Raw genomic sequence first — 13,894 nt, 5'->3', positions numbered from 1 at the left:
TACCAGAGTCAGGTCCGTTTTTAAAATTAAATAAAAACAAAAGAAGGGAAGAAAGTGAGTTTTACCCTGTTTTGTATTCAACCCAAGGACACAGCAGATATTCAGAACGAGAAAATGGAAGGACAATATTTTTTTAATTGTGTGATTAATTTGTAAGCAATCGAGCAAAAAATAATTCCTCCAAAAAGCCTTCTAAATGTGTTTTGCATAACAGTGTAGTTAAAACCAGAATACCCTGAGTGGGGTTTGAAAAGTGCAGTCATGATGAACTGCCCAGCAGCAAGTACTTGAGCAGAATAGCCAGAATCATATTTGGTGATCATTTTAATTGTTGGGCTTTGCTTTGAGGAACTGAGTCCTTGGGAATTAACCTGCATTGCAAGGGTTGCCAGGCTCTTGCTCTGTACGTGGCAGCAAAATTCTCACAATTAGGAGTAGGCATTGCCTGCCTTCCTTTTTTTCCTTCCTTTTTTTTTTCCTTCCTTCCTTCCTTCCTTCCTTCCTTCCTTCCTTCCTTCCTTCCCTCCCTCCCTCCCTCCCTCCCTCCCTCTTCCTGTCTTCCTCTCTTCCTCCCTTCCTTCCTTCCTTTCTTCCTTCCTTCCTTCCCTCCCTCTTTCTCTCTTCCTCTCTTCCTTCCTTCCTTTCTTCTTTCCTTCCTCTCTTCTCTTCCTCTCTTCCTCTCTTCCTTCTTCTTATTCCTTTCTTCTTTCCTTCCTCTCTTCTCTTCCTCTCTTCCTCTCTTCCTTCTTCTTATTCCTTTCTTCTTTCCTTCCTTCTTTCCTTCCTGTTCAAAAGGTTAAGAATCAATAAACTAGAAAAATAGCCATCATGCCCCTTGTCCTAGTATGGCTTACATTAATAATTCATGTTCTTTGAAGACTCTGCTTTCAGTCTTTGATGTAAGAAGTAGCTTACTGGCTAAATTTCAAATAAAAATAAAATTGAGTACAGAAATAAAGAAGTGTCCTAACTCTGCAAAGAGTGATATATGGGGAGTATATTTTGTTTAACAGCATTTTTTCTCTGGTACCAGAATGGGTACGGGAGCTTGTGACATTTTGGACAAATCATTAAAACAGAATAGCACCCAAATAGAGTAAACTCTGACAGTATCTGTGGTTATTATCCATACATGCATCTTCTCTGTTTCTGTCTCACACAATTTGCTTTTAATCATGACATTGCAGTGTCACCAGACTGAAAATTAACTGCATAATAAACGGTGCAAGAAATAAGCAGGCTTTCAACTAGACTGCAGTTCTAGCCAAAAGAAAAAAACAATAAGACCTGGCCAAGAAAGAAAGACTTCCTGTGGTATTATTTATGGCGTATTTCTGGAAGTATTACCTGTTTCATGGAGGCAGGTAGGGTCCCTAAGAACAGACGCAGTCTCAGTTGCCTCTGTGCCAACCCAGTGAAGGTAAAATGCAATGCCTGTCTGTTGTTGAAGAAATTGTCAAACTGGGGGGGGGGTGTGTGTGGGGGGGGGTCGGTATGCAGAGACTTTGCTGCTGATCTGCACTCCTTGGGCTGCCGTGGTTCAGTGCAGAATTGCAGCTGGGAACACCAAAGACCCCATCCCATCCCTGTGCGGGACAGAAGCACCAGCAGACTCTGTTTTGTCTGTTTGCATCGTGTGTTGAGGACACAGTGCTTTTTTGCCTTTTTTTTTTTTTTTTTTTTTTTTTTTTTCTATAATCACCCATCTGGCATTCTAGTGTGACGTGGCTGAGAAAGATTTTTTTTTTTTTTGCAATCAGAAAGGAGACAACGGGCCATGCTTTATTATTTCAGAGCATCCAGCACCATCTGGTGGGTAGTTTGGAATCTGCTTTTTTTTTTTTTTTTTTTTTTTTTCCTTTCCATTTACTATATCTGCAGTAAAGTTTCTGGAAATATTGAAGCTGTTCCCACTTCACAGAATGACAGAATCACAGAATGGTTGAGGTTGGAAGGGATCTCTGGCGGTCATCGGGTCCAACTCCCTGCTCAAGCAGGGGCACCTATAGCAGGGTGCCCAGGCCCATGCCAAAATGGCTTTTAAATATCTCCAAGGAGGAAACTCCACAGCCTCTCTGGGCAACCTGTGCCAGTGCTCTGTCATCTGCACAGCAAAGTAGAGCTTCCTGATGTTCAGAGGGAACCTCTTTTGTTCCAGTTTGTGCCCATTGCCACTTGTTCTGTCACTGGGCAGCACTGAAAAGAGCCTGGCTCCATTTTCTTTGCACCTTCCCTTCAGATATTTATACACATTGATAAAATCCACTCTGAGCCATCTTTTCTCCAGGCAGAACAGTCACAGCTTTCTCAGCCTCTTCTTGTAGGAGAGGTGCTGTAGTCCCTTGATCGTCTTGATCTTTCTCTCCAGATATGTAGCTGAGACTCTGCATTAAACCTCATGGCTTTTAAAGAGAAAAAGTGGAAGTCTCACCTGCATGATATGGGGTAAAATAATTCAAAATAGTGGCTTTAATAATAATTTTAAATCATGAGGATTTGTTGTTGTTGTTTTTCCTATAAAGTCTTAATCTAACATGCTAACTGATTTTCTGTCATGCCACTGTCTTGATCTTAGAATGCCCTTTCTCCCCTCCAGCTGCTGAGCAACCCAGAGAAGATAGCAGAACAGATAAGCAAGGACCTCGCCTGGCTTTGCTCCCACCTCCTGGCCCTGTGGACCCAGTTCCTGGAGGTGGCAACACTCCATCCAGAAGTCACAGCTTATCTGACTCAGGAGCATCATATGCTAAGGGTAACGTTAAGAAGTTAAAAGCAAGTTCTGTAATGGCAACTTCTTGACAAACACTGGTGATGTATCTGGATAGATGTTTCTCTTACTGTTATGCCTTATGAACCATTATGGGAGATGTGGTGAGTAGGACAAGGAGTAAAGAAGAGAGTTTAAAATTACGGATTTCAATTTTTGCAATGATGTTGCTTTTATGGTACCCAGAATCCTGTGTAAAATAAATGTACTCTGAATACCAAAATACAGCATGGAACATGAGGTGGGTGAAAAGAGGTGGATATGCCCCATATTTGCTAGGTATCCATCCATCACAAACATAAGTTTTAAAAGGCACAAGCATCACAATGACAAATAGCCAAAAGATGAGTTTGTCTCAATTTCTTTCACAAAACTACCATGAGGAATATAGATTTGTTCTCTTCACTATGTCACATATATACAGCTAGTTCTTGCCTTTCTCCTAGTGAGTTTCACAAAATGAAATGTTAATACTGTTCATGTGGAAATTGGTTCTTGATAATAAAGAAGGCACAAAAGCAAATGCCTTTTGGGCTAACTTTATCAAAGCTGCTTACCTGATTAGTTCAGCAAGTGCTGTGCCTTCTATGAGGACATTTTGGGTTATTGACCATACATCACTTTCATCACATTTGTTGAGCTGAACTCATAGCCTGATCTAATCATTAAAAGAGAGACATAGAGAAAAGGCTAGGGTTCATCTTGTTTAGCTTTAGAAGACTACAGTGTAGGTGCTAATATCCCAATTTACATACTGGTTCTTGTTAAAGTCAGTGGAGGTCCAGTCACTGGAGATAAGATAATGTTTATGCTTGCAAAAGGGAGACAACATTCAGGAAGAGGTGGATGATGCTGAGGCTATTTTAACTATGTATCATTTAACTCAGAGGACCTGGATGACTTGATCAACCAAAGGACCCAACTCTGTAGGCCCCCAGCTCCAGCAAGGTGAAACCTAGCCTCAACTGATGCCAACTGCTGGCATGACCTTTGGCAAAAGACGTACCTTCATGTGCTTCAGTTCCTCCAGAAAAAACAATCCGCTCTTTTTGAAGAGGTGATAGTCATTCTTTTATTAGAAAAGCCATTTGTTGAAGTACGGCTGGGATTTAGGAAGATGCTGAGGTGCTGGGCTTTTCACTGCCATTCTCTGACACCATAATAGAGGTCGCTTTTACAAATATTATTAGCAATGTATGGGCTGCAGTTTAACAGTTCAGTACAGTTGACTGCATATTATGATGGATTGATTGAAACTCAAAGCTTATTCCAGGGCAGATAGAAACACTGAATATTTTATAGCTTATTACACACTCTGTGCTCTGCCAGACATTTCAGATCTGTGGCTCTTTTGTAATTATCCAACACTGAGCAGATCAAATGTCTATGAAGAGATTTGAAAAGCTCTCATTTGTAAGTATCGTGACATAGGCAGATGTGTTTCTACCATGACAGGGCTTATTCTCCTCTAGGCTGAAGTGTAAAACTTCCTGTATCATCTTGGGAACCACTGTGAATGTTCCCACAGAAAAGATGATCAATTATGAATCATTCTAATTTAGTAACTCACTCCACTGCTGCTATGATTTGTACAGTGGGAAAGGAAGAAATCTTCCTCATTTTAATATTACAAGGAAAAAATGGTAAATTTGACAGTTTTTAGAAAAGTAGTCAGAAGGTGCATATAAGAAAATCTTGATTTCCTCTCAAGGGACACTTCTTCCCTCCCAGAAAAATATGCAACAGCACCAGCTGCTTTGTGCTGGACTGGGAAGGTGAAGCAGAGTCGAGCTCTTTGTTTTCTTTCTGTCACCAGAGCAGTGCAAAGCAGGCAGAGCATACTAAAGAATCTGGTCCTGACATTCATTGCTCTGTTTACAGCTTGATTGTGCTTGGCACCTTTCAGTAGATCTTAGGTTTAATTTGTGTGTTTCTCCCTCAGGTAAGGAGATTCTCAGAAGCCTTCTTCTACACTGAGCACCAGAAACTCGCTGTGCTGACATTCCAGGAAGGCCTGTAAGTAACTCATTGACTCTCCCCTGTCACTGGAAGGCTGAAAATGTAGTTGCTTAAAACATTTTTCTACCAAGACTGAAGTCTTTTCTTCTGGGTATGGAAGGATTTGGTTTGAGAGAAATCACTATGTCTACTCTAGCTCCATATTGTAAATGCATTGAAACGAATGTCAAAAGTAAGTAACTCCAATCAGGTCCTAGAGATGATTAATTGTAAGATTCCTGTAAGATATTTCTTTTTCTTTCTCTGCTCTCACAATACTTACAACATCAGGGAGTGACTAAAACACTGTAGCAAGAGCCTTCTAGGGATATGATGTGGGGGAATCCTCTTTCCCTACCTTTCTTCCCAACTGGGTACATGTCTCTGCAGAGCTTATCTCCAACAACATCAGCCTCAGGGCAGACAAATATATTTGATGTCATTCTTCAATTAACTTCCTAACCTCCCTATACCAGATCTAGTACTGGCAATTTTAATAGGAGGCAACAGCTGAAAAGCAACAGAAAAATAACATTTAAGAGTTTGGTTTTTACTCTCTCTTATAATACTTTTGGTTATAGGCAGTCATGGCTTTATTTTGGTCTTTAGTCCATCCCCACTTTCTATAGCAGAAAGGATCATCTGTACATGGAGACAGGAACCTTGATTCATTAAATAGAAAACACAAAGATGTGAATGTTCACTGGAAGCAGCAGTGGAGGACCACTTGGGGACATCACCACATTAGATGGAGGAACCATAGGAGGGATATGAGCTCACGGCTGATAACTCATTGCTCAAGAATCAACAGTACAAAACAGTTTGGGAAAATAAACATTGCGCTAGGCTGCATTCACAAAAATATGCTATGAAACGTGAGCAAGGTAATTATTTCATAGAATCATAGAATGGTTTGGGTTGGAAGGGACCTTAAAGACCACCTAATTCCAACCCCCCTGCCATAGGCAGGGACACCTCCCACCAGACCAGGTTGCCCAAAGCCCCATCCAACCTGGCCTTGAACACCTCCACGGATGGGGCATCCACAGCTTCTCCGTGCGACCTGTGCCAGTGCCTCACCACCCTCTGAGGAAAGAATTTCTTCCTTATATCTAATCTAAATCTACCCTTTTAGTTTAAAGCTGTTACCCCTTGTCCTATCACTCCCCTTCCTGACACAGAGTCCCTCCCCAGCTTTCCTGTAGGCCCCTTCAGGCACTGGAAGGCCGCTGTAAGGCCTCCCCAGAGACTTCTCCAGGCTGAACAACCCCAACTCCCTCAACCTGTCTTCATAGGCAAGGTGCTTCAGCCACTTGATCATCTTTGTGGCCCTCCTCTGAACTCGTTCCAATACTTCCATGTCCTTCTTGTGCTGGGGGCCCTAGAGCTGCATGCAGTACTCCAGGTTTCCATCTGCTTGACACTGCTTGCTTTGACCAAAACTGCAGAGTATGAGGAGCCCCTTTTAAAACTGCAGTAGTGCAAATCCTGCCTTCAGTTTTAGCCAGTGACTCCAAGTGGAGAGCGTGGATAATACTCAGGACCTGACCCCTCACGGCAGAGTTAAAGGAAAGCTGCTCAGATATGAATTTCAAAGTAATGAGGGATGTCTGAACTTTTGCTACACTGAAACAGCCTGTTATCACAGGAGGACCACAGCATTACCAGAAGAGAAGCCCACTTTTCAGAAGTGGCTTAAAGGCCACAACATCACGTTCTGTCATGATGATAAGGCTTAAATGAGACATCTGTTTCCAACCAAGAGCAAAGAAGAAAATGAGTTTCTCAGAGCTGTCGCTAGGAACATTAAGGTTGATTCAGTGCTGGTGGAAAAGGCCATGACTTCATTAGTGGATGGGTTATACAAGGGTACCTTTTTCTGACAAACTAGAGCAGGGCCATGGCTGCAGGGGCCCAGCTGTGCTCACTTAGTCCTCCCATGTCAGTTTTTAAGTAAGCTGTGTACATGGAAAGACCCATGGCAGGACCCCAGGGTGAGGTCAAAGACACTCATGGCCCCATCTGGGCAAACACAGCCCTGCACAAGGGGAAGCCTAATTGCATGAAATGCTTTTATTTCTCCAGACAGACACAGAGCTAGCCCATTTCCTACAGATAAGCATAATTTTCCTTAGTGATTATCAAGGAGATAGAATACAAAAAATAAAATAGCTTGCAAATGCTAAAAATTGATCTGTGAGGTAAATTCAGTATATGCAGGCCTCATGGCAGAGTCCTGTTTTCCTTTTGGTTGTGCTAGATGGTGCAGTTAGAAAAGCAGAATCTTGGCTCCCAGAGTATTATTAGTGGTGAGGATGCCAGCAGGGAGTAATAATTGTGTTCAGAGAGGCTTCAGATGAGTTCAGCTCTTGGTGTGCTGGGTGCTGTACAAACACCTCACACATGAGCAGGCTTTTCCCCAGTTATTTCTTCCTTGTTACTAGATGAGGGGGCTTTTTGCCTTCCGTACTGTGGTTGTGAATTCTGTTAGGTCATGCACCTACATGCATAGCAGTATCTGACTGTTCAAATAGAACAGGAAATATAGTTTCCAATAGGTTGGATATCACACAGCAGGTGAATCTAGCAGGTGACAAAGCCTCCCAACACTTTGCAGAAAAAAATATTTTTTCCTACACCTATCATTAATGATTCATTTTTCTTGTGCCAGGGACTGATCTCAAAGCAAGTTTACTTATGATTTTTACACGTGGCCTTTTGTATAAACACCAATGCTGTTTATTAGTATGTCAGTGAGAACTTTGTTATGGTGCTAGGGCTTAACTCCAAATACCCAGGTGTTGCTGCAGGGAAGACTGAGCAGCTAGCTGTTTGTGACTGCTGTCTGATTCATGTTTTAGCAATCAATGACTCGCCTATTTTTGAGGAAAAAATAGCTGGTAAGAGCAAATGATAGACAAATAGACAACAACAATTATGTTCTGAAGTTGAAGCCAGTATGCTGGTTTGCACAAGTTCTTTTTTTTTTTTTTTTTTTTTTTTTTTTTGTGTGTGTGTGTCTGGATATAGGAATCTTCTGTGCTGGCATGAGGACAGACCAATTGAATTACAAATTAGTTGTTTGAGTTTTGCTTCATAATGTATAAAGTGTTTATTCCAGTTAACTATCACAAGGTGATAGTTATAGTTATCACAAGGTGCCTCCTGCCAATGATAATCTAAAATATTGTCACTGTGCCGTCCTATGGTACCCGTCCAGAATTCCTTTCATCCAACTGTCTACAAAAAGCTTTCTTCCTCCCTCTTTATTCCTTAGGATATGCAGACTAATTCAGGAAAGACTCAACACAGCTAAACAAACATTGCATTTGATTCCCCATTTTTGAAGAAGTTGCTTACGTAGGAAAACTCATCAGAACAATGTATTAATGTATTTATTTTAGCCAAACCCACATCCCTGTGCCAGCTTAATGTAACATTCCTTGATGAAAGCCAGGTAGCATTTTACATGTGCCAAAGGATGGAACAGAACACTTATTGTAGTTCTACCAACAAGCAGTAGCTGGACCAATGTGCCTTAGCTCTTCCAGAAGTGTGTGAGATACCACAGTGCTCTGAGGACTGGTATAAGCAAGATAGAGGGCCTACCATGTGTCCTTCTTGGTCTTGTTCCTCACTGTACTGGTCAAAGAGATTTTTGATTATTGCTTCCTGCACCTGGGTTTTGAAATCCTTGGCACAGTCAGAGCAACAGACCTCTTTTCCTGATGGGAAAACCAGTTGAGGGATCCAGTCTCAGCCATCTGCAATGACCCATGGGAGGACAGCAATGAGTCATGGAGCAGCAGGAGCGATTTCCAATAAAGAAAGAGGTTTTGCATTGAGGGACTGTGCAAAGAAATCTCTGTCTGAAAGACGGAAGTCAACTCATAGGACATGTTCTGCAAGCACTAAGTACTCCTTTCAAACACATTGCCTCTATCTTCTCCTACCATCCCTCAGTCAGTAACTGAGTATGCCTAAAGTTGTGCACAGTACACAATACTCACAATATTTGTTGTGATATCCAAATAATTCATGTTATTTGTTTTAAACATCTGTTATGGACACAGATAATTGTTATTACACTAGAAATACTACTGAGTGTGGTGCTTCTAACCTTAAGTTCTATTCCCTCAAATCTACTTTTTCCTTTGTCTGTTTACACCACTCATAGTTTTCAATCACCTTCAGTGCTCTTCTATCAAAACAGAAACCTTGGTGTCTTTGTCCTTAATCTTCTTATCAGCATGGTGCAGTGGAAAATACTATTGGACCACTCTATGCCAGGCATTTTACATACCCATAGAAAGAAGCAGTTCTTGGTATAAACAATTTGCCTGGTAGAGTTGTTGAGGGGTTGTATATCTTTATATCTACTCTGAATGCTGTGGAGCAGTCTTAGTTCATTCCTTCAACTGTGTTAGGTTAGCCAAAGACAAATTCAGATGATGAAAACTCCATCCTATTTCTAACAGCTTTGTGCAGATGTACTTTTTGTTCTGGTCATGTAATGACTGTTCTTTTGTCATCATGTCTTCTGAGTGCAATGCTCCTGGTGTAATGAGCTCATCTCCTTTGTGTGACATCCTTCACCACACTGTGGTGGTCTTTATTCTACTCCATAAATTCAGCCAGATGTGGACTAATTTGCTAGCATTTTACCTAAACTTGCCCTGACAAACATTTTGTAATATGAAGAAGAAAGAGTATAAATACTGAGTTTTAGTCTCAGGGCTAGCTCTGCAACATGGTCCATGGTGCCGCAGACTGGGAGCTATTGCAGCTTGGAGGGAATCTCTGAGTGAATGAGCAGCAGAGGACATTACACTGCAGGTAGTGTGGCAGATGGGTTGTAGCTGTGACAAAGAGAGGGGACAAATCATATCTTCCCACTAGGAAGTTCCTGCAATGATTCCTTCTGCCTAGATGACTTCCAGCTTGCCCTACTGCATGGGATTGTGCCATCGTCCATGCACACCTTGGCATTTGTCTTTATTGAACTTCATGAGATGTCTGCCTGCCCATCTCAGTATTATCTGCAAACCTACTGAGTACACTCTGTCTTGTCACTGAGGGTGTTAAATGCAGACATTAAATGGTATTGCCCCATATCAGCTGAAGGGCAGGCACATCTAGTAATTGTCTACGCATCTGCCCTTACTGCCTGGCTTGCAGGAGTGACTGAGAAAAGCATGGTAAGCATTTGAATACTCTATTTCTTTTGCACTTTGCTGCCAGGATCCAAAGTCATGGACAGATTTCTACAGAAATTCGTAATTCAGAGTACTTCACCAGCATGCCCCCCCTGCCAGCGGAATGCCTCGACATAGATGGGGACTGGAACACGCTTCCAGTTATTTTTGAAGACAGGTACATGGATTTGCCTTGCAAAGGTGAGTGAAACACCCCAAGGTACATGAGACAGCTTGAGCTGAGGAGGTTCACTTCCCCAGCTGAGGGTAAATGATCCTGTATTACTTGGACTGGCTCTGCCTTGGATCAGAGCATAATCCACTGTAAAATATAAGTGAATCCTCTGTTTTTTCTACTAGTGAACTTTAGAGTATTTCCTGTAACTTCACAGTTTTCATCTTCCAAGTAAGATGTTTAGTTGCAAGGACTGGAGGCAAAATCTAGAAAGAAAGCAAAACCATTTGGATTTTTGTTACGGCAACTAACCAACAGCATACTCAGAGTGACATCTAGTGTTAAGAAAAGTCAGAACAAAAAACCTTAAAATTTGTGTGAAGCCCAATACTGTTTCCAAAAGGGAGTATTTCTTTTCAAAAAAAAAAAAAAAAAAAAAAGGTTTCCCCTGGAGTACCGAAACCACATTTTTCATTAAGAAAAAATACTTAGTTCTTCAAGTGTATAGTAAAACCTCATAGCCCTTGCTTCCCTTTTCAACAACTGTTAAGTGTAGCAGAGAGATAGTATCACAAGTGAGCACGGTCCAGTAAAGAAGACCTGTGGTCATTTCCAGAGCTATCAAATTGGCTAAATTTTGACAATAATAACTACAGATATTTAAATCATGACTCCATATTAAACTGATTCACAAGCAAGATCTACACTACATACAATGTGGTACAACAGCAGGAGTGCAAAGAAGTGCCAGCTCTGATTGATTTACCAATTCTATAAACTAGCAGTATAAATACAGTTGTACTGAGGAAAGTCTTTTTTTGGACTAACTGTAACTGTTTAGTGAGTATAATTCCAATTAAATGCCCTGTGTCATTTGTATTTGTAATATCACTCTAATGTAGAGATAATTTTTAACATAATAAATAATGTAGAGATAATTTACAACATAAATATACATACTTCTCTAGGCCTTACGATCACTTTTCCAAGTCCCACATCACATTGGGGTAATATGTTGTGTTCTTGCAGATGCCACTTCTTTTTTTCTTCCTTTCAGATCAGAATTTGGATGTTTTCCCAGATTTTGAGGTTCCTGAAAATACGCAAATGGATGTAATAGACGACAAGGAAGATTTTTCGTCAAATGATGCCACTGCAGTAACAAAAGCAGACTTTGGGAAAGGTACTCTGCTAATACACACAGACAGGATAAATGGGAATCTGTCCTGCTTGTACAGTGGTACTGAAGGTGCTGCACACGCAGCAAAGGGTTTAAACCCACACTCCACATCTCAGGTATGTACATTGAACAAAGAAGGCCAAAGGAAACCTGAAAATATTTTTGTTTCAAGTAAGGAAACTACTGACTCAGAGCCAGGCAATACAGAATGCACATCAGAGGAATTTAAAACACACAAAGAAGTTTTATTAAAAGACAATAGACTTGCAGCAGGTGTTACCTCTGGAGACGTGAAACCTAGCAATAAGGATGCCCACAAAAGTGAGCCCGTGTTAATTGTTAGTGCTCAGTATGAGTGCAGAGCATGTGGAACTGATGGCTTGGAAGACAGGTCAGAAATAGAAAACACAGCCGAATCTGGTCATCCTGAGAATAATTTCACTTCTGAGCTTGCACTGAGTGAGTTAACCAGTCTTGAAAAAACAGCAGATCCAGACAACAAGACTCTGGTGCCTGTTTTGAAAGCTTTGCCTGCCCACAGCTTGGAAGTGAAACTGTTCGCAAAGGAGCAACGAACTGAGGAGTGTGAAGAATTTACCCTGATGTCAGGGGTTATAAAGAGATCCTCCTCCATAATATCTGATTCGGGCATTGAAAGTGAACCAAGTTCGGTGGCATGGTCTGATGCTCGTAGCCGGGCTCTGGAGCTGCCCAGTGATCGAGAGATCCTGCACCATTTGGTACGGAGACATGCCATCCACCGAAATTCCCTGGAGGGTGGCCACACAGAAAGCAATACCAGCTTGCCCAGTGGAATCCAAGCATCACTCACATCCATTAGCTCTTTGCCCTTTGAAGAAGAGGAGAGAGAAGTGGAGCTTACCAAACTGACCAAGTCTGTCTCAGCTCCTCAGATCAGTAGCCCAGAAGAGCCTGTGGAGGAGGTGGATATATCCAAACACAGCGAAGCAACCTCAGGAGACTCAGGAGGATATTTAAAAAGTTGCATGGAAACAGAGGATGGAGATAAGCAATTAATCATGGACTTCTCTGGGTGTCATATCACCACTGAAAGTGGACAGCTAGAACCAAAAGAACATCCCAAACCCACTGCCAAACACAGTAGTGGTCACATGGAATTACACAGGGAGGAGGCAAAAGAAAGTCTTTCAGAGACTTACTGTAGTTTGGAGTGTGCAAAACCACCTGTATGTCCAAAGTCACTCGGAGATAACATCTCTGAATTCCAGTCACTGGAGAGCAATGGTGAGTGCAGCTTAAAAACACCAAGGGCTAATAATTACTCGGACGAAAGTACAGAAAAGTTTGGTGCATGCATCAAGGATCCAAAGGATAAACCTAAGCCGGACAGTTTTGAAATAGAACAAGGCTTTTACACCGATATCAGAGTAACAGGAGAGGAGAGCTTCTCACAAAGCATAAAGGTGTTACCTGATACTTGTAATCCTGTTTCAGCTGCTTCAGAGACTTCAACAGAATTCGGCTCAATGCAAGGAGAATGTGGTAGGTCTCTTGCTGGTGAGAGCCAGGTGGTGTATGCAGAAATGCAGGGGTTACAAGAAGTTGAACTCAATGACTCACCTGCCTCAGCAGACCCTGCTTCAGGATCCTACCAGGATGAATATCCTCAGGAACCCGACAGCCAAGAGCATAAACTTGTAGCTAATGGCACTGGGTTTCATTCGGTGACGACAGAGGGGGTGGCACTGGAAAGCAGAAAGGCTGTTGATGTGGTTAACCTCTCTGTCTCTTGCACGGCCACATGTCTTCCCTTTTCTTCTGTGCTCAAAGAGACCCCTGCGATGATCGGCTTCTCTGCAAAGCAGGCTGTGTTCCCCATCACACGACAGCCTCTAGGCTCCTTTGGAGTTGTTTCTTCTAACTCAAATGAGGTGGATGAAGAGGCCAATGAAAGGATGCTGAAGTAAGAATGTCTAATTACTTTTAATTAATGTTGCAGTAATGCCAAGAGACCCTGACAAAGTTCAGGGCCCTAGTACAGTAAGCATAGTGAAAGTTTGGATTCAGAGACAGTTGTTGGAATTACAGTATAAGTTATCCAAATAGACATATGGTTTATACACGATAAATAATCTAAGTAGACAGGAAGAACAAAAACACAGAGAAACCAAGATCTTTAAAGACATTAGGTCTTTAATCCTCATGGAAGTGAGTGGGATTTAGGTGTCTAAATAGTCTTTAAAATTTGGCCCTCCATCAAGAAGTCATATTACCAAGACGTGGATATTGATCCCAGATATTTGCTTCACTATAGCAGTGTCATAGCTCGTTTTTCTTTTCTGCTTAATTTTACTCATTAGCAAAACTATGAAAGGGGAACACAGATTGGTTGGCAGGGCATTGGCTTCAATGAATCTGGAAAACGGGAGAATGAACATACTGGGTACCTGGAGAAGAGGTGTTTTTGTTTGTTTGTTCATTTGTTTTTCTCTTGTTTCTTAGCCCATGAAAAAAAAGGCCACATCATGGTCTTGATTTTACAGTGGCCTATTTCACAGACTGACATGCTAGTACATATATAATTTTGTTATATTTTT

At 41.6% G+C, this 13,894-nt stretch overlaps 1 protein-coding gene across 1 annotated transcript in view; it reads left to right on the top strand.

Moving 5' to 3' along the window:
* Nucleotides 1-13,894, top strand: part of FAM135B (family with sequence similarity 135 member B) — a 141,728-nt gene that overhangs the window by 116,503 nt on the left and 11,331 nt on the right. The window contains exons 9-12 of the mRNA XM_035561690.1: nucleotides 2,597-2,752; nucleotides 4,710-4,783; nucleotides 10,007-10,161; nucleotides 11,193-13,260. Coding sequence (XP_035417583.1) covers nucleotides 2,597-2,752; nucleotides 4,710-4,783; nucleotides 10,007-10,161; nucleotides 11,193-13,260 — 2,453 coding nt within the window. The remainder of the gene's footprint in view (nucleotides 1-2,596; nucleotides 2,753-4,709; nucleotides 4,784-10,006; nucleotides 10,162-11,192; nucleotides 13,261-13,894) is intronic.

The sequence above is a fragment of the Cygnus atratus genome, chromosome 2, assembly GCF_013377495.2.
Source record: "Cygnus atratus isolate AKBS03 ecotype Queensland, Australia chromosome 2, CAtr_DNAZoo_HiC_assembly, whole genome shotgun sequence".
Lineage (NCBI taxonomy): Eukaryota > Metazoa > Chordata > Aves > Anseriformes > Anatidae > Cygnus > Cygnus atratus.
The sequence above is the reverse complement of the archived record's forward strand: the minus strand, read 5'-3'. Positions and strand labels throughout refer to the sequence as shown.